The sequence below is a fragment of the Chlorocebus sabaeus genome, chromosome 13, assembly GCF_047675955.1.
Source record: "Chlorocebus sabaeus isolate Y175 chromosome 13, mChlSab1.0.hap1, whole genome shotgun sequence".
Classification (NCBI taxonomy): domain Eukaryota; kingdom Metazoa; phylum Chordata; class Mammalia; order Primates; family Cercopithecidae; genus Chlorocebus; species Chlorocebus sabaeus.
This window is the reverse complement of record NC_132916.1, coordinates 2617226-2637221: the sequence shown is the minus strand read 5'-3', so window position 1 is coordinate 2637221 and position 19996 is coordinate 2617226. Positions and strand designations below refer to the sequence as shown.

Sequence of the window (19996 nt, the reverse complement as noted above, 5' to 3'; positions counted from 1 at the left end):
TAGGAGAGCCCTGGAAGGCTCAGAAGCAATGTGTGTGGCCTTTGCAAATCCCTGCTCATCCTCCTTCAGCTACCAAGGGCTGGCTGAGTGGTCCTGCTCCCAGGCTCTGCCCTCCTGCTCCTCGGAAGGACGTCAGTGCCCGAGGCCTCTTCCTCTCCCTAGCAGCAGACTGTGCTGCTTGATAGGGTCACATCTGGAGAAGGGCAGAGGGCTCCCCTCAAGCCTCAGCTGAGCACTGTCCAGCACAGGAGCGGGAAGAAGGACGAGGCCGGGAAAGAACCACTGGGGAGAAGCCTGGGAGACAGTCCGCAGAGCTCACACAGGCCTGGGAATTGTGAGTGCTCCCGCCAGGGCAGAAATACCTCGTGATACGCGAGGCCTTGGGTCGAGCGAGAAGTTAGCCCTGGAATGAAGGCTGCTGGTGCCACGTGGCAGAACTTAAACGCAAGCCTTGAGGAATCAAGTTGTTTCCAAGTAACTGCTGGCATCCCATAATAAAGCTGAAGAAAAATTACTGGGATAGGAGGGCCAAAACATGGTGCACCCAATTAGGAGTAATTAGCAAAGTCTGACATCAAAAATTACCAGACATGATTCAAGGAAGTAGGAAAATATGATCTCTAATGAGAAAACTCAGACAACGGAAATAGAGCGAGAAATAATACAAATGATAGTAAAGAAGGTGAAAACAGTTATTATAAATCTGTGTGTTCAAGGAAGTAGAGGAAAATGTAAACATGTTGAGAAGAGATATGAAAAATTATTAAAAGACCCAAATAAAACTTCTAGAGATGAAAGAAATACCATCGAGGAGACACGAACGTACTGGTTGGGATGCAGGAGAGAGACGGGTGAACTTGACACCGCAGCAACAGAAAGGACCAACGTGAAACTCCAGGAGACCCCATAGCGAGTGGACAGAGTGGGCTCCGGGGATGGCTGAGGCTGACGCAAGCCCCACAGTGTGAATGAGCTTGAGGCCCCTGCACGGCACACTTGAAATGGTGAAAATGGGACTAGGCCTATGTTTGAGTGCCCTGGACTTGCACAACCATGGCACCTCCGTGTCCTGCCTCCTGTCTCCAGAGGGCAGAAACCCTGCTTGTAAGCCCTGTTGCTTCTGTCTGGATTGGTTTCTCAGCCTGGGTGCTTGCAGTGTCAGTTCAAGCCTTCTACTCAGCCTTTTTCCACTCTTCATTTCTTGCACCTAAAAAGTTTCCTTCTTTTTTTTTTTGAGAAAGAGTCTCGCTCTGTTGCCCAGGCTGGAGTACAGTGGTGTAATCTCAGCTCACTGCAATCTCCGCCTTCTGGGTTTGAGAGATTCTCCTGCCTCAGCCTCCCGAGTAGCTGGGACCTCAGGCATGCACCACCACACCTGGCTAATTTTTGTATTTTCAGTAGAGACAGGGTTTCACCATGTTGGCCAGGCTGGTCTTGGAACTGCTGACCTCAAGTGATCTGCCCACCTTGGCCTCCCAAAGTGCTGAGATTACAGATGTGAACCACCATGCCCAGCTAATATTTGTATTTTTAGTAGAGACTGGGTTTCACTATGTTGGCCAGGCTGGTCTTGAGCTCCTGACGTCAAGTAATCCATCCACCTCAGCCGCCCAAGCGCTAGGATTATAGGCGTGAGCCACCACGCCCAGCCAGTTTCCTTTCTTTTTTCCCTTCAATGTCAGCAGCATATTTAAAAGCATATTTTGTTTCTATTTTATGTTGCATTACTTATGTGTTGGTTAGGGAAGAGAAAGGGAGTTGTAGTATCTTAGCCGCCATGTGTTGAGATCTAGAGCTTCAGAGATAGTGCATTTTGTAGAATGCATGTTATTACTCAAGGATTGCAATAATATTAGAATCTGTATAGTCTCATGCATTTGTATTATTTATTTACTGAAAAACATTTTACTTTGTATCTCTAAAACCAAATAACTTGATTTTTCCCCTAAAATAATCATATTTTAAAATCTCACTACGAATATTCAAGAAAATTTTCATCAGTTTCACACGTAATAAAGTAGCTTCCTGAGGAAACTTTCACACACTGGTGTGTTCAAGGGATTTGGTTCAAGGGATTTGTAAGAGCAAAGCCAGTCTTCACGTGCAAGAGCTTTTTCTTATGTTTCTGCACTTAAAAACAGTATAGAGAAAAATGATACTTTTTATCAGTGTAGAAAAGAAGCAAATTTATGAGCACTTTGCAGTAATGACCCCATGGCTTAGCTTCATCATGTTTGTTTATGCAAACATTTGTGGAACTTCGCTTCCTTGTGACACACAGTTTTTTCAGCAGTCCTTCACTGGGCTGACCTTTCTTCCACTATTGATTTTGTCCTCTCTTGATAACTCAGTTATGCAGGGGAATAATCTAAGTAAAAACCTCTCTTTTTTTCTTTTTTTTTTTTTTTTTTTAACTGTGCTTCAGAGTAATCTGGTGTTGGGCTAGGTAAGGAGGGAAATGGGGTTGGCCCGACTCTTTCCAGGAGTTTATACCATAGTTGAGACCTAGGCTTGGGATGGGGGGCTTGGGAGATCTTTACAATGATAGGTAATATCAACATTGGCAGAATAAGGTGAAGCAATCAAAATAGGTGACATAATTGGCCAAGAATGGAGAAGAAAGGAATGTTCGGGGCTGGGTGCAGTGGCTCACACCTGTAATCTCAGCACCTTGGGAGGCCAAAGTGGGTGGATCATCTGAGGTCAAGAGTTCAAGACCAGCCAGGCTGAGTGTGGTGGCTCATGCCTATAATCCCAGCACTTTGGGAAGCCTAGGCGGGTGGATCGCCTGAGGTCAGGAGTTCGAGACCAGTCTAGCCAACACGGTGAAACCTCCTCTCTACAAAAGTACAAAAATTAGCTGGGCATGGTGGCGCACGCCTGTAGTCTCAGCTACTTGGGAGACTGAGGCAGGAGAATCGCATGAACCCAGGAGGCGGAGGTTGCAGTGAGCAGAGAATGTGCTGCTGCACTCCAGCTTGGATGACAGTGTGAGATTCTGTCTCCAAAAAAAAAAAATGAAAGAAAGAAAGGAATGTTTGGAATGGAACAGTTAATGAGGGAAGCACCTCTGGGGAAGAGGCCTTGAGCCTGGACTCGGCTCTGGAGGTTTAGGTGGGACAGGCATCCCAACAAAGGCCGGAAACTCATCTGAGACGTGGGGACACTCACTGATGAAGGACCTGGGGGTTTGTCTTGGGAATGTCTCCTTCGTGAGGAATTCTCAGTTTCCGTGTCCCTCGGTGGGAGGCAGCTGCTCCGACTTCTCATTTCCTGCCCCTGCTTCATGTGTTGGAATAGTGTTTGGCACATTGTAGTATCTGCTTCTACTGTCGTCTTCCCAACTGGAACAGGAGCTCCGTGGGGCTGGGGACAAGGTCTTACCTTGAATCCCAAGAAATGAGCATTTCATTTAGATTGTGTTTAAATCGTGGGCTTGCTGGATGATGGCTGGACCATGTCAGCTGGTGTCGGTGGTAGATACATTGTGGTAAAAGCTTTTTCCTTCCTCCAAACCCCACCTCCAATCCTTGTCCTTTGCTAGACTTGACTTGGGAAGTAAACAGCACCAGTTTAAGGAAGCATGTGGCCTACTGATAAAGGATTGGGTTGAATGTTTAGAGCCAAATGCACCCTTTGGTTAAAGTGCTGAAAGATTTAATGAGCACCTTCGGGTGCTTAGCGCAGAGCTGCAGAGAAGGAATAGAGTAGGGTCGGATTAGGAATAAAAAGTTTAAAGTATGATCGTTTCCCCACGCGGCTTACACACAGGGTGTGGGTGTCGGCCATCACTGCAAAGCAGCCAGAGTCCCACAGTGTGTGTGGCCGAGTGCTGAGTGACAGAGAAATTCCTGTGGGCAGGAGAGTCACAGAGTGGCTAAAGCTTGAGCTGGGTGGAGTTTAGTTACATACGTCACCTTCACGTAGCCCTTGAGAGTCTCCAACTCCTTCCAGGCCTTTGATCATCCCAGGAGGACCTGAGGAGGAAGCTGCGGGGGGCACCACTGCCCAGTCTAGTGAAAGGATGGCTTTTAGTAAGCGGTGGATTTGAGCAGAAGGTCCAGTCTTTGGATGACACCAGGCTGCTGCTTAGGTCCGTGGAGAAGCACAGGCAAGGGTGCTGTGGTGAGGAAACCACCCTCGGGCTCACGTGACCTTGTTCGGGGAAGAAGGAAGTGGAGCAGCACCGGTCATGCCGACGTACGTCTTCTCAGAGGGCTCCGTCTCAGTACGAGTACACTGAGGGTCGAAGGGAAAGGTCAAAATTGTGCTGCTGGAAGTGAACAGAAAATAGAAGAATTTGTGCAACTTGTTGTCTATCTATAGAGGTAAGGGAGACTTTAAATGTAAATCTCTGCAAGAATTTATTCTGGGGTAATACCATTTAGCATTCGGGATCATCTTGTTTCTAGAAACAGTGGAGCATATGGTTCTTATGAAATCAGAACATTATTGGTTTTTATAACAGCTTTTTATGGAAGTAATAAACGTCAAAATATTTTATTTCCATTCGAAAAAAAAAAAATTCCAACACCTTCAGCCCTTAACTTATTGTAAAAATAAATTTGTATGAGGGGAAAAGTTCAATTCTTATTATTCAGAAAAAATATTAATAGGCCCAGGGTCAGAAGAAGGTATATTTTCTACGTGAAATAAAAAATATTATTTAAAAAAAAAGACAAACAAAACTAATGCCATTGATTCAAAATGCAAGGAGAAAAGAAATAAGTCATGTTCATTGTTTTGAGAATAACTCATTGATCAGGAGGCTGAAGGACACTCCTGGCTGTGTTCTTGTAGAACAGGAATTTACAATACGATATTCCTAACCGACACATTTGTGTTAAATTTCTATAGTCATTCAAGTGCAAGCATTTTCTGAGCACCTATTATGTGCCAGGCACCCTGTTAAACACAAGGGATGTAGGTGAGAGGAAGGCAGCATTTTTGCCACCAAGACCTAGAGCTGTAAGGACGGTGCCCGGGAGGCTGCGCTGAGCACAGAAGCCACCAACACAGCAGCGGGGTGGGAGGCAGAGATCGGGGAGGCCCTCAACCCGGGGCTCAACAGCTCAGCTAACCAGGAGTTGACCAGGCAGAGAAAAAGGGAAAGGAGGCTGGGGGTGGTGGCTTACATCTGTAATCCTAGCACTTTGGGAGGCAGAGGCGGGCAGATTGCCTGAGGTCATTTGAGACCACCCTGGGCAACATGGTGAAATCCAGTCTCCACTAAAATACAAAATTTAGCTGGACATGGTGGCACACACCTGGAGTCCCAGCTACTTGAGAGACTGAGGCAGACAGAATCGATGGAACCAAGGAGGCAGAGGTTGCAGTGAGCTGAGATCGGGCCATTGCACTCCAGCCTGGGCGACAGAGCAAGACTCTGTCTCAAAAAAAAAAAAAAAAGAGAGAGAGAGAGAGAGAAAGAAAAAGGGAAAGGAGGTTCCAGGTTGGGGGAAAAATGGTCAAATTTATGGAGAAAAAGAATGAGACTGACAGGCTCCGAACACAGGAGCCTTGGCTGTGGCTGGGCATGACTGTGGGAGGTGGGTGCTGGGAGTGCCAGGTCCTAGGGCCAGCTTCCCACTAGCACCAGGACCGCCCCTCCTCCGCAGACAGCCACATGGGCAAGGCCAGCTTCCCTCCACATCCCCACGGAGCACAAGGTCAGATGCATGGGTTGTTCTGGTCTGTGGGTGAGAAACGGGTTCTCTGTGTAGCATCTCTTCAGAGCGAAGTTGAGTCTTTTCATGTGGTTCCGTCATTTGCATCTTTTTTTTTTTTTTTTTCTGTGCATTCTTCACTTCTCTAGCTATTTTCTCTACAAAGACTGACCTTTCCTTTCTGTATTTCTAGGAGCACTTGATATAGCAGAGATATTTAAGCTGCAACTACTTTCCCAGTCTGTTGTCTGCTTCTGATGTCTTTGAGCCACACGTACGTTTTTACATGCTCATAGGTAAAAAGGCTGCCAGGTTCTAGAAGAACCCACCCGTGGACTCTGCTGGGACATGCATGGCCGGATGGTTTTCATTAAACTTGTGGTCTGTTAGGAATGTGTCCTAGTCCATTTTATAAAGAATTGATCCAGTTTTATCTTTTTAAATCTCTTCATTTACTGCAACACCACTTATATTTTAAAATATTAATTTAAAATAATATTTTAAAATTTATTTATTAAAAAAAAGGATATTGAGATGGAGTTTTGCCCATTGCCCAGGCTGGTCTCAAACTCCTGGGCTCAAACAATCTGTCCACCTTGGCCTCCCAAAGTGCTAGGATTGCAGACGTGAGCCATCGTGCCCAGCCTGTATCACCACTTACTAAAACACCTCTCTCCCCACCGATCTGAGATGTCCCTTTATCTGACCCATTGCCACATGCAGTTGTGTCTGTCTGGCATTTCCCCCTCTTCCTTCGGCCTACTTACTAATTCACGCAGCAAGACCAAGCTGTTGTAGATAGAGTCTCAGAGAAGGTTCCAGTGTCTGGGCTCACCCCATCCCACTTGCTCTATTTTCCAGGGCTTCTTTCTATTCTCACTCTTCTATTTTGCTGGGAAAAAAAAAAAAAATTATAATAACTGTGGAGCTCCAGGAAAAACCTGACAGCATATACAGTATTTTGGGGGAATTGAGGTAAGTTTATAAACTAACTTTGGAAAAACAGGCATCTTCATGAGTTGACTCTTCTATTCAGGAACATGCTGTGACTTTTCACTTATTTGAGTTTAATCATGTATTTTCAGGAGCCTTTTATCATTTTCTTTATGAAGGATTAGAACATTTCTTATTAAGTTTATTCCTAGGCATATTTTTGTTGCTATCACTACTAGAGTCTCATCTCCCAGCATGGCTTCTAACTCGATTTGTATATAGAGAGGCTATTGATGTTTTCACATTAATTTTATGACCTGCTGTTTTGTTAAATTATTGTATTGATTTAGTAATTTTCTTTGTCATTTGAATTTGGATTTCTCAGATGTATGGCCGTGTTAGCTCCAAGGGGAAATTGTTTTATCTTTTCTGATTCTTATGTCACTAATTGATTTCTTTTGTCCAACTGCATAAGCCAATCATAGCTCAATGCAATATTAAATAGTATTGCAGGTAAAGAGTACTGCAGGTAAATAGTATTGCAAGGAAAGAGTATTGCAGGTAAAGAGTACTGCAGGTAAATAGTATTGCAGGAAAAGGGTACTGCAGATAAATAGTATTGCAAGAAAAGAGTATTGCAGGTAAATAGTATTGCAGGTAAATAGCATTGCAGGAAAGGAGTATTGCAGGTAAAGAGTACTGCAGGTAAATAGTATTGCAGGTAAATAGAATTGCAGGAAAAGAGTATTGCAGGTAAAGAGTACTGCAGGAAAAGAGTATTGCAGATAAAGAGTATTGCAGGTAGTCGGCATCTTGGACTTTTCCCTTCCATTACTGGGAAAAACTCCAGTGTTCTTTAAAGGTAAGATGTTCACAAAGCCTAAAATATTTACTATCTAGGTTTTTTTGAGAAAAAGTTTGCCAACCCTTGCCATAGATTAGGAGACTTAGAAGGCAGCAACCCTGTGCAGTGTAGATGCCATGATGAATTATTATTTCTAAAACACTGACTGGAAAAAGAAACTTACTAGACAACTGAGGAAATGCAAACACTGACTTTGGGATGGTGCTAAAGAATAACTAACATTCATTTTTAAGGCATGGTCGTGGGAATACTGTTATGTTTTAAAGTCATCATCCTTTACAGATGTACTGGCCTTCCCAGATGAAATGAACCTCAGGTCAGCTTCCGCATGAGAAGCAGGCCAGGCCTGGGTCTGGAGCTGTCCTGGCCTTCCCAGATGAAACGGACCTCAGGTCAGCTTCAGCGTGAGAAGCAGGCCAGGCCTGGGTCTGGAGCCGGGCAATGTGCACATGGGGCTGACTTTTCTATTCTTTCTACTTTTGTATCTTGGTGTATTTTCTGAGTGAAAAGTTAAAAAGGATCTCAGCCCTGAGCATCTTCCCACACAGTGCTCACCGTACCCTCTACATCATGCATATGGCAACACCTCATAAGGGTCCCCACTCTGTGTAAAATTAATCCCGTGGCTGGAGATGACATCGATCAACTGAGCGACAGGACACCCTTGAAAATGAAGAAAGGAAAAAACGTGGTTCCAGCTAAGTCAAAACCTGTAGTTCAGGAAACTGAGTTTCACATCAAAGCAGACCTGACCAAGCGCAACCAACCGCCACTGCTGGGCAGCTGCCAGGGAGCCTGCTCTCTCAGTGTGCTCCAGGCTGCTTTCAAATTGTGCAGGAAACGGCATTTTTTGGACGTTGCTTCCTATTTTGTTTTGTTTGTACCTGTTTATAGACCCAGAACCACATGAAGTTTCCTTTGCAGAGCAGACATCCAATCCCATGATATCGATTCAAGTTCTGCTGAACTGACCTGGGGCCTAGGAAAACAAGATTTTTAAAAGCTCGAACACAAAAAGCAAATGTTATATATCAAATATCGCCCAGAGTGTGAGTTTGACATTGTTACTGTTGGGCCCTCCACAGTAGAGCCGATTTAGTTATGGGATAATTATATCCTCCCTCTGTCCCTCTCTCTCTCTCCCTCCTTCCCCCCCTCCCCTCCCCCCCCCCTCCCCTCTTCTCCCCTCCCCCTCCTCCCTCCTGTCCCCCGTCCTCTCTCCTCCCTTCCCCCCTCCTCTCCTTTCTCCTCCCCCCTCCCCTCCCGTTCCTTCCCTCCTATCTTGCAAGCATTTGTCACTTCATTTATGCTCATTACATTTTCATAGCAGAAAGTAGTATCTTTTTCTTAACCTCTGTTATCTTGAAAAATAACACAGATTAATCTTTTGTTGAAGAATTCCGATGGTGTTGGGGGGATGGGAAGTCCACGGGGGCATTGTGTTCCCAGGTTTCTGAGTCTGCATACGCTATAGTAGCTTTCTGCTTCTGTTAATGCAGTATTTTCCCTTTGTCTCTCAGGGTTTATGGTCCAGCAGAGTCTCAGAGTGCGGTCTTTGGAGATGTGTGCCCCCTACTCACGTCTCTCTTGGATGGGTGAGTGAAAATACTTTGAAGGCCAGTTATCATAGTTACATTCGAATGTAAAGAAGCTTCATTGTGCTGTGGAGAGAGAATGTCGCATTAGAGTCTGAGCATTTTACAGCACTGCAGAGCATGTCCATGGGTCACCTAGCATGGACTCCGCTTGCATCCATGGAGACTATCTCCACACCCTGGGAAAAGCAGTGAGAATGATTTGGAGAACGCTTGTTAAATGAGTATATCCACCTGGGATTCCAAACTCCATTTTAGTTACATTGTATGTGGGCTTAAGCCTGTGAATGCAGCTGCCATTCTCTCTGGGATTCTTTTATATTTCAGAATTTAAAAAAAAAAATCTGTAAGGAATGTTAACATCAGATTTAGGGACTTTTCCCTTTGGGAATCAGCCTTCTATTCTTGCAATATACAACTACTGATGTCAAAGGCAGTGGGTCATAAATTAGGAATGAAGAATATTTTTTTACTTAATGGAGACACCTTAAGCCCATACTTTCCACTCTGGGGCATTTTGAAGAATCTCAGTTTTCTGGCAGAAATCCACATCAAGTTCCTGACGAAGACTTACTTGCATTTGTCCAGCAAAGGCTTCTGCACAGCCAACCACAAGGAACCTCAAGGACCTAGAAACTGCAATTACACAGTGTGCTGCGCGCCCCAAAGGCGCATGATCCGACCAGCAGGTCAACTCAGGAAGCTCCTGCGTCTGACCGCGCACGCACGCGGGGCGGCTCTGCCAATCATGATGCAGTTGCTGCTTCAACTCTTCCTCCAGAAGGTTGGAATTTTTATACCCATCTGAAGAAATGGTTTTGAAAATGATAGGGGAGTCTCCTTTCAAACAGGCATCTTTTAAGTAAGCAGATTCCAGAAATAAGAAAGACATCGTGGTCACAGTGATCACTGCCAGAACTGCCTTTCCAGGATAACGCGAAACAGATGGAGTTAGTTTAAGTTCTGAGTCTTGTCAGCAAAAAGAGTCAAACTCTGTAAAATATTGGGAGAGATTTATCCTGAGCCAAATATGAGTGACCGTGCCCAGGACACAGCCCAGGAGGTCCTGAGAACATGTGCCGAAGGTGGTTGGGCACAGTTTGGTTTTATACATTTCAGGGAGACATGAGACTTCAATCCAGTTCATTTAAGAAATACATTGGCTCCAGAATGTCTGGGTTAAGGTAAAGGATTATGGACACTAAAGTTCTTATTTGCAGAGGAAGCCTTCATGTGGCAGCTTCAGAGAGAACAGATCATAGATGTTTCTTATCAGATGTAAGGTCTGTGTCGATGTTAACGCTGGAGGGTGTCATGAGGCCTGTCCAGCCCCCACTTCCTGTCATGGCCTGAACCAGCCTCTGAGGTAAAATTTTAGAGTGCCCTGGCCGAGGAGGAAGTCCATTCAGATGGCTGGGGGCCCTTAGAATTGTATTTCTGGTTTACAGCCTCCTTCTTCAGGAAGTTTCCTTTTACTCTACATTCTTAAATGGTTGAAAGACCCCTGTAAGAACCCATTTATCCGTTGTGGTCAAAGATATTCTCCACACAAAGAAATGCATGTAAATGAATTCAGGGAAGCCGGAAGAGACGTAGCCTGTAGTGGGGTTTTGTTATGCATGCCTTGAGACTTTTTAATCCTGGAAGGAAAACTCGCAGGATGGCAACGGCCTGATCAGTTTGGCGGGAGCATGTGGTTTCCAGGCTCTTGTGGCTGGAATGTAACAGTCAACCCTAGTGACTCGAACGGTCAGCCCCAGGACTGGGCTCTGCTGCTTTTCCTGTCCTGTTCTCGGGGCGATTTAGATGTCAGTCAATGAGAACGCTGTCTCGCAATCATTTTGTCAAAACAACAACCGTTATTTGTTTGACTTGTGGTGGATGCACCACGTTAAACCGGTGTTGATAAATCGGAGTCACAGTTGACCAGTTAAGTCAGAATTTCTGAGTGCAGGACTTGCTGAATGTCCCCAGGTGACTTGGACGAGGGGTCAGGCTGGAGATCCTGCTCTGAGGCATGAACCCACTTAGCATCAGGCCAGGTGAACCCACACCTTTACAGCCACGAACATCTTCAACATCATGACGGAGAAGATGATTTTCTATCATACTTATTTTAAATAGTCTTCCAAATATTTCCGATCCTCCCATTCATGCTTTGGGCTAAACAGCACAACTGGAAGGAAATGTGGGGATCTGTTGGCAGTTCTTATCTTCTCTGAAATAAGCTGCAGTCAGCTAATCGAGGGTCTTGGGGCCAAGAGGCAGCAGGTGCTACTGTCACAGAGAGGACCTCAGCACATGTGGATTGACTGTGGACATGAACACCTCAAAGTCCCTTCCAGTTACAAAGTACAAAAATAGTTTTTGTATGAAAACATATACCAAAATGGCTCATGCTTGTAATCCCAGCACTTTAGGAGGCTAAAGCAGGAGGATCCCTTGAGTCCAGGAGTTTGAGACCAGCCTGGCCAACATGGCAAAACTCTTGTCTCTACTAAAAATACAAAAATTAGCTGGGCTGATCTCAGCTACTCGGGAGGCTAAGGCAGGAGAATCGCTTGAACCCGTGAGGCAGAGGTTGCAGTGAGCCAAAATTGAGCCATTGCACTCTAGCCTGGGTGACAGAGCAAGAATCCGTCTCAAGAAAAAAAAAAAAAAGATAGTTACAGTGAAGGTATGCGGATTTAGGAAGGCCTTGCTAAGGCCAGAATCCCTGTGTGGATGCTGAGCTGGAGAATGGGGAGATGGAAATGCCCAGGAGAAACAGGGAAGGATGAACCCATGCTGTGTGTGTGTGTCAGTGCAAATACCGTTTAATCCAATATTGTACAACAAGATAGCAACCAGGATGGATTATGCAAAAAAAAAATAGTTGTGGTTAAATGAAAACGTAATTTATAAGAAATGGAGTAACAGAGGAATAGGGAATGAAATTTATTGAAGTTTCTCAGACAAGTGAAAATTTTTCCTGGAATCTTCTTGGCACCAGCCCTCCGTGTGTTTTGTTGGACTGAATCTGCTCTGAATTTTAGGTACAATGTTTGTGTTATGGCGTATGGACAGACGGGCAGCGGGAAGAGCTATACCATGTTGGGACCCCATTCGGACGACGGCCCTGTGTTGCCGCTTGACCCACAGAGTGACTTAGGAATTATCCCTAGAGCAGCTGAGGAGCTCTTCAGGTACCGCTGATGGTGATGAGTGGGGCAGAGAAATATGGCAGGGAAGCCAGGCAGTCAGCACCTTGGTTATCACACGGCAAAAATTATTACCACTTTTTTTTGAAGAAGGTGGTCAAACCCCATAACCTCATCAGATACATTCAACACTACCAAGCGCTTCCATACTTCTGGGCCTTATTGCTACCAATTCCTGTGATGAAATTTTGTTCAGATTCTATCATTAAGACAAAACTTTTTTGAGTCTTTAATTTTTTTAGCAACAAGGTCTTGCTTTGTCACCCAGGCTGGAGTGCAATGGTGCGATCTCGGCTCACTACAACCTGTGCCTCCTGGGTTCAAGCAATTCTCCCTCCTCAGCCTCCCTAGTAGCTGGGATCACAGGTGTGCCCCACCACGCCCAGCTAATTTTTGTTTTTTTAGTAGAGATGGGGTTTCGCCATGTTGTCCATGCTGGTCTCAAACTCCTGACCTTAGGTGATCCACTCGCCTTGGCCTCTGAAAGGGCTGGGATTACAGGCATGAGGCACCGTGCCTGGCTAAGACAAAACTTCTTGAAAGAGATCCAGAGTTAGAGGGTTCCCTAGGTAGGGGTGGAGGTGGGGGATGATGGGAGATGGAGGTTTTCTGTCCTGGAATGGGAAACACAGAGGGAAAACTCCCATTCTTCCATCGCCCTTCCTCCTGCCGCCATCAGGAGTGTATGCATCTACTTCTCTTTAGGGGTCCAGCCAACATGGCCTGTGAAGATGCTCCCGACTGTTAGCACATTTTCGAAAGAGACCCACTGCCTGTGTCATGATTTCACCAACAAAATTGGTCCTAGAAAAAAAAAATAGTAAAAAGTCGTTTCAGCAGCTGGGTGCGGTGGCTCACATCTGTAATCCCAGCGTGTCCAGCGTTGGTGGGTTCTTGGTCTCGCAGACTTCAAGAACGAAGCGTGGACACTCATGGTGTTACAGTTCTTAAAGATGGTGTGTCTGGAGTTTGTTCCTTCAGATGTGTCTGCAGTTTCTTCCTTCTGGTGGGTTTGTGGTCTCGCCGACTTCAGGAGTGAAGCTGCAGACCTTCCCGGTGAGTGTTACAGCTCTTAAAGGCAGTGTGTCTGGAGTTGTTTGTTCTTACCAGTGGGTTCATGGTCTCGCTGGCTTCAGGAGTGAAACTACAGACCTTCACAGTGAGTGTTACAGCTCATAAAGGCAGCGTGGACACAAACAGTGAGCAGCAGCAAGATTTATTATAAAGAGCGAAAGAACAAAGCTTGCACAGTGTGGAAGGGGACCCGAGCGGGTTGCCACTGCTGGCTCCAGCAGCCTGCTTTTATTCCCTTATCTGACCCCACCCACATCCTGCTGATTGATCCATTTTACAGAGAACTGATTCTATTTTACAGAGAACTGATTGGTCCATTTTACAGAGAGCTGATTGGTCCATTTTGACAGAGTGCTGATTGGTGCGTTTACAATCCTGTAGCTAGACACAGAGTGCTGATTGGTGCATTTAAAATCCTGTAGCTAGACACAGAGTGCTAGACAAAAAAGTTCTCAAAGTTCCCACTAGGTTAGCTAGATACAGAGTACTGATTCGTGTATTTACAAACCTTGAGCTAGACAGAGTACTGATTGGTGTATTTACAAGCCCTAAGCTAGACACAGAGTGCTGATTGGTGCATTTACAATCCTTTAGCTAGACACAGAATGCTAGACAGAAAAGTTCTCCAAGTCCCCACTAGGTTAGCTAGATACAGAGTACTGCCAAGCGGTGAGACTATTGCCTATCGCCAAGTGGCAACCCGCTCAGGTCCCTTTCCACACTGTGGAAGCTTTATTCTTTTGTTCTTTACAATATGTCTTGCTGCTGCTCACTCTTTGTGTCCACGCTGTCTTTATGAGCTGTAACACTCACTGTGAAGGTCTGCAGTTTCACTCCTGAAGCCAGTGAGACCATGCACCCACCAGAAGGAAGAAACTCCAAACACGTCCGAACGTCAGAAGGAACAAACTCCAGACACACCATCTTTAAGAACTGTAACACTCACCGCTAGGGTCCGCAGCTTCATTCTTGAAGTCAGTGAGACCAAGAACCCACCAATTCCGGACACACCAGCACTGTGGGAGGCCGAGGCAGGGGGATCACGAGGTCAGGAGTTTGAGCTTACATGGGTGGTGCATGTCATTAAATATTCGACCAGTCATTTTTCCTTCTGCTCAGCAAACTCTTTAAGTTCCAGAAACAAAGGCTCAGGCAAGAGCACTGGGGAACTGAGGTAGAAGGTGGGAGAGAATGGTGGGAGTTTCCAGACCCCCCTGCCCAACAGATGAGATTCTTCTCATCTGTGAGAGAGGGGTCACCCTGGTGGAAGGAGACGATGTGGCCAGGCAGCACCTCCCAGAGGTCGGGTTCCTAGTGTTCCCAGCCTGAGCTGCATGCTTGTTTCCAGGGCCATTTCCGCCCTCAGCTGGGCTTAGAGACACAGGATGCACAGCCAGTGAGAGCAGGCCTCATACTTTGACCTATGGAAGCATATCCAGGATGGCAGAGGGCTGCGGGGGAGCGGGAGCGGCGCTGCCAGAGTGGGGGGAGCGGGAGCAGCGCTGCCGGGGCGGGAACTGCGCTGAGGGAGCGCTGGGAAGGGCTGTTAGCTGCCTAAAAATGTTAGGGGAGATCCATCAGGACGATGGCCAGTCGGCTGGGCCTCTCCAGAAACCGGATAATCAGAGTTACCAATGGGCCCATCGCATTACTGGCAAGCGTTTCAGTCGCCTCGTTTCCAAAATGGTTTTCCTGTTCTGAGCCTCGGGTGCTGTGCGTCTCCCTCCAGGGCACAGTGATTTGGGGCACTGGAATCCCTCAGTCTGAGTCTCAGAATCTCTGCTCTTCCAAGTGAGTGGCCCCAGGCAAGGCCCTACTCTCCCTATACCTCACTTTCCTCGTTTGCAGAAACGAGAATCGGAGCAGACACGGACCGTGTCCTCCCTCATCACATCCACACCTGGAGAGGGGTGCGCTGGGCCAGGGCTGGGGGTGAGCTTGGGTGTTCGTGACTCAAGTTGCAAACGGCCCTCTGCCCAAAATGATACACAACCACAGTGACGTCAGTGCTGATGTCGGAGATAGTTTACAGGAACCCTTGACCCTGAAAACCACTACTCTTAGATTGCTGAAGGCACCAGAGAAGCCATTTCCTGTTGTTTTAAAGTAAATAAAATGCTACTGCCTGGATTCCTTGGCTCTGCACACCCCTCTCCTTCCCTCTAAACCTGGTTGTTGACACCGCCTCCTTCCCGACTGGTCTCCACTGTCATCCTTATCAACAGGAGTGTGTGGTGTTTCTCTACCTGCTACGCACTGTCAGAGGCACAAGGGATCCAAAAGTGCATGTGATCAATTTTTTGCTTTTAAAAAGTCTAGAGTGGAAACGGGTAATTATGACCCAGTAGGAAATGGGCAGGAACAGATGGCAGAGAGAAAGCATGGCTCCGCCCCTCCCCTCCCCAGAGAGTCAGGGAAGCTGCAGGTGCATTTGAATCACACCCGTTCATCACAGGACCTGGAGTCCTTTACCTGTGTGTCTCCTTCTCAACACTTTGCTGCTTAAAGGCTAAGACTGAAGCTTGTGGTTTTCACTGTTGTCCCTAGAATCTAGTCAACAGCCCAAAAATTACTTGTGGGAAATCTCTCAAATTAACTCCTCGGTATTATGTAATTGAGAAATTTCTAACTTAGGTTTTGCGACGCTCAAAGAACAAACTGTCACATAAAGGATGGGCCCAAGTGTGGAGGTTAAGTTTCTGGCTATGTGGTGCATTTTTGCCTAACGTGTGGAGAGGAGGAGAATGTAAAAACTCTAGGCTGGGCACAGTGGCTCACACCTGTAATCCCATAACGTTGGGAGGCTTAGGCGGGTGGATCACCTGAGGCCAGAAGTTCGAGACCAGCCTGGCCAACACGGCGAAACCCTGTCTCTACTAAAAATACAAAAACTAGCCAGGCGTGGTGGCGGGCACCTGTAATCTCAGCTACTCAGGAAGTTGAGGCAGGAGAATCAACTGAACCTGGGTGGCAGAGGTTGCAGTGAGCCAAGAATGTGCCGCTGCATTTCAGCCTGGGTGACAGAGCGAGACTGTGTCTCAAAAAAATAAATGAATATAAAGTAAAATAAAATCTGTAGCTAACCTCATTTTTCACTATTGCACTCCCTCTTCTTAGAGTGTTCTCACCTAACCCCAGTGCTGAACCTACCAAATCCAAATCTTGATGCTTTGCCAATAATGATTTTTACCTTAAGAGTTTCACTTACTTTCTCTTTCATTTTAGTCTTCATCATTTTCTTTACTGTTTATCATTAGAAGACAAAACTCCTCTAGATCTAGAAGAAAACCTCAGCCTGGCAGCGCCTGGGTGGGAAACATCCCGCCTGGATTTTCCCTCGAGTACAGATAGCACCCTGTCACTCGGGACTTCCCGCCCGGTTCTCAGAATAGCCTTAGGAACAAGAAAAGCACAGTGTTCACCGTGGGATTGACATCACCTTGCACGTGGTAGAGAGGCAGCCACCTCCAGCAGACAGAAAGAGGCCTTTGTTATTTGGTGACAAGGTTGGAAGGGGAGTTTTGTCAGAGACAAACCAGAAAGCCAGAGGGAGGAGAGAGGAAGGGAGGGAATCCAGGGTTAGCACTCACCTTTTCCTTGTTGTGGCATTACAGTTTTCTTTCTCTCTCTCTCTCTCTCTGTAGTATCTTTATTCAAAAACATTCCTACAGTCAGCACATAGTTCTTTAAAACATGGAGCAAACTAAGATGTGCAGCTGCTTTTCTTTTTTGAGATGGAGTCTCGCTCTGTCGCCAGGCTGGAGTGCAGTGGTGCGACCTCAGCTCACTGCAACCTGCACCTCCCAGGTTCAAGCGATTCTCCTGCCTCAGCCTCCCAAGTAGTTGGGACTACAGGCACACACCACCACGCCCAGCAAAGTTTTGTATTTTTAGCAGAGATGGGGTTTCACCAGGTTGGCCATGATGGTCTCGATCTCTTGACTCGTGATCCACCTGCCTCGGCCTCCTGAAGTGCTGGGATTACAGGCGTGAGCCACCGCGCCCAGCTGTGCAGCTGTTTTTTAAAGAGCCGGAGTTGGTTTGATGGGTCTTGTTTGCAGGAAAGTTGCAGTTGGAAGGCATAAGTGGAATTGGAATAAAGAACTCTGGACTCAAGCTTCCCTGAAGTGGAAAAGTTTTAAAATAAGCAAACCCCATCACTGGAGAAGTGCTAGAGGCCCGAACATCCTTGCACCTTGCCTTGGGTGTCTGCAGTGATCGATCAATGGGGCGTGGTAATTTCTAGACCACAGCCATGTGATATTCAGGCTTCTTTGCCCTGTGTATTTAGAATCCTCAGTGTTCTGGTTGCAAAGCTGTTGGTTTAAATATAACTCTGATAAAGTAACTGCTCCCAAGACACGTATTCACCCTACAACCTAAATGGCACACCCCCTTTCCCCGAGTGATCTTGGGGTGAGTAACGTGCACCCTCTGCTCAGACCCCAGCAGTCTTACTGGGCATCCTCCCAGGCGTCTGGAGCTGTGATTGGCTTACACTGAAAATCACTCTGTGAGACTTTCTGTAAGTTTCTCTTGCATGTTTTCCCGCAGGCTCATTTCGGAAAATCCCTCAAGAAGCCCAAAGGTTGAAGTCTCCATAGTGGAAGTTTACAATAATGACATTTTTGACCTTCTGGCCAAAGACACTGTTGCAGCAGTGTCAGGGGTCAAGCGTGAGGTGATGACAGCCAAGGACGGACGAACAGAGGTTGCGCTGCTGGCCTCTGAGTGAGTACTGCACCTGCCCTGTGCTGCTGGCCTCTGAGTGAGAATGGCACCTGCCCCGTGGTCAGGAGGCTGGACGTCTCTAAACGAGCTCCCCACGCCTAAGGATCCCAAGGAGAATCGGCCGTGGTGGCCCAATCAGTGCTCCTTGTCACTGAATGGTTCCTTGTGTGTTTTCATGCTTCGTATGTGTTGCACAACTGTCAATTTGCTGTAAGAATGATCTTTCTTTAAAGGTGGCTATGTCGGGATGATATATTTGTTAATTAGCTGGAATGGGTGATCATTTCACAATGTAGTCACATATCAAAATATCAAGGTGTATACTTTAAACATATACCATTTTCATACGTTATTAATATCTTAAAGCTGTTAGAGATAAAAGTAAAAAAAATATTTTTACAATCAAAATTAAATAAACAAATAAACGTAGCTTTGAAAAAATCTTCGTAAGAGCACCTTGGATGGGCGTCATCCCATCTCACAGATGAGGAAGCAGGCCTGCAGAGGTGAAAGAACTTGCCCACCCCACTCAGGCTAGGAGAGATGAACTTATCCACATTTGTAATTATCAGTATTTCATAGACTACGATAATGAATCCTCTTGTAGAAGTGAGGATCCCCCATATTAAGTATTTTCCTCAAAGTTCCCTATTTTCAAATCCACATGCATGTGCTGGGTTTGCCCCAGTGGGGGTGCAGCTGGGAGGTGACAGAGGGAACCCTCCCCACGAGTGAGGGCCCGGAGAGGCTGCCCATCCTGGGCCCCGGAGGCAGCAAGGGAAGGGTCCGCCAGCCATGCCGAATATTTCACAGAGCTGAAGGAAATCATCCGTGCAACCCTGATACGGTCACACAAAGTCACCTGAAATTTGAGCCTTTGACTGACAGCTGTGATGGGAATGTTATCTGCTGCTGATTAAGAGCTCTGATTGGCAGTCTATCTCATCCACTAACATGGGGAAATGGGTTAAACCTTTATTTCATAAATCAGATTTGATACACAAAATACTTTTAAAACATGGTCCCTGGAGGCTCTAATAAATAAAGGAATAGTTGATGTTGAAAAGGTTAGCAACCTCTGATTTTGTTCGGAAGCAGTCCATTATTTCAGGGTTAGAGATTAGAGATGCTATAGGTTGGTTAGGCCTCAAAAGGAAAGTTTGCTTTACCATGTTTTGTTGTGCCCAGGACTGGCTTTAGTCCCCCATTGGCATGTGTGGCTCATGTGAGAGGAGCTGAGGCGGCTTGGAAGTCGCCTTGGGTAAGGGGGGCTGCCCGTGCTGTGTTCCCCACTGCTTGCCTTGTCTGTAGGGCTGTCGGCAGCGCCTCAAAACTGATGGAGCTCGTTCGTGGAGGTCTGCAGCTCAGAGCAAAGCACCCCACCGTGGTGCACGCGGATTCCTCCAGGTCTCACCTGATAATTACGGTGACTCTAACAACAGCCGCCTGCTCTGATAGTATTGGTAAGTCACTATTTGTGCTTGGTCAGTGGCAAGTAATAGAAAAACCCACTTAAGGAGAAAAAAAAAAATCAGTCCAGGCGCAGTGGCTCACGCCTGTAATTCCAGCACTTTGGGAGACTGAGGTGGGTGGATCACCTGAGGTCAAGAGTTTGAGACCAGCCTGGCCAACATGGTGAAACCGTGTCTCTACAATTAGCTGAGCATGGTGGTACACACCTGTAATCCCAGTGACTCAGGAGGCTGAGGCAGGAGAATTGCTTGAACCCAGGAGGCAGAGGTTGCGGTGAGCCGAGATTGTGCCATTGCACTCCAGCCTGGGCAACAGAGCAAAAACTCTGTCAAAAAAAGAAGAAGAAGAAAAATCAGCGTGCCTGCAGCATCCAAGGCCTTTCACGGGACCCAGCATGGGAATACCAGCCACACTTTTTCACTATCTGCATCCCAAACCGAAAAGGCCACTGGGACCACG

The 19996-nt window shown here is 46.5% G+C and overlaps 1 protein-coding gene across 23 annotated transcripts in view; it reads left to right on the top strand.

Moving 5' to 3' along the window:
* KIF25 (kinesin family member 25) overlaps positions 1–19996 on the top strand; it is a 67387-nt gene that overhangs the window by 42911 nt on the left and 4480 nt on the right. For 11 of the 23 annotated variants that reach the window (XR_012094981.1, XR_012094980.1, XR_012094979.1 and 8 more), the window contains 4 exons: positions 8985–9059; positions 12095–12244; positions 17888–18064; positions 19376–19527. Coding sequence is in view for 12 of the 23 variants with exons in the window: in XM_073022265.1 (XP_072878366.1) it covers positions 8985–9059; positions 12095–12244; positions 17888–18064; positions 19376–19527 (554 nt within the window). In the remaining 11 variants the exon portion in view is untranslated. The other 12 variants (XM_073022268.1, XM_073022266.1, XR_012094982.1 and 9 more) reach the window with 11 other exon arrangements.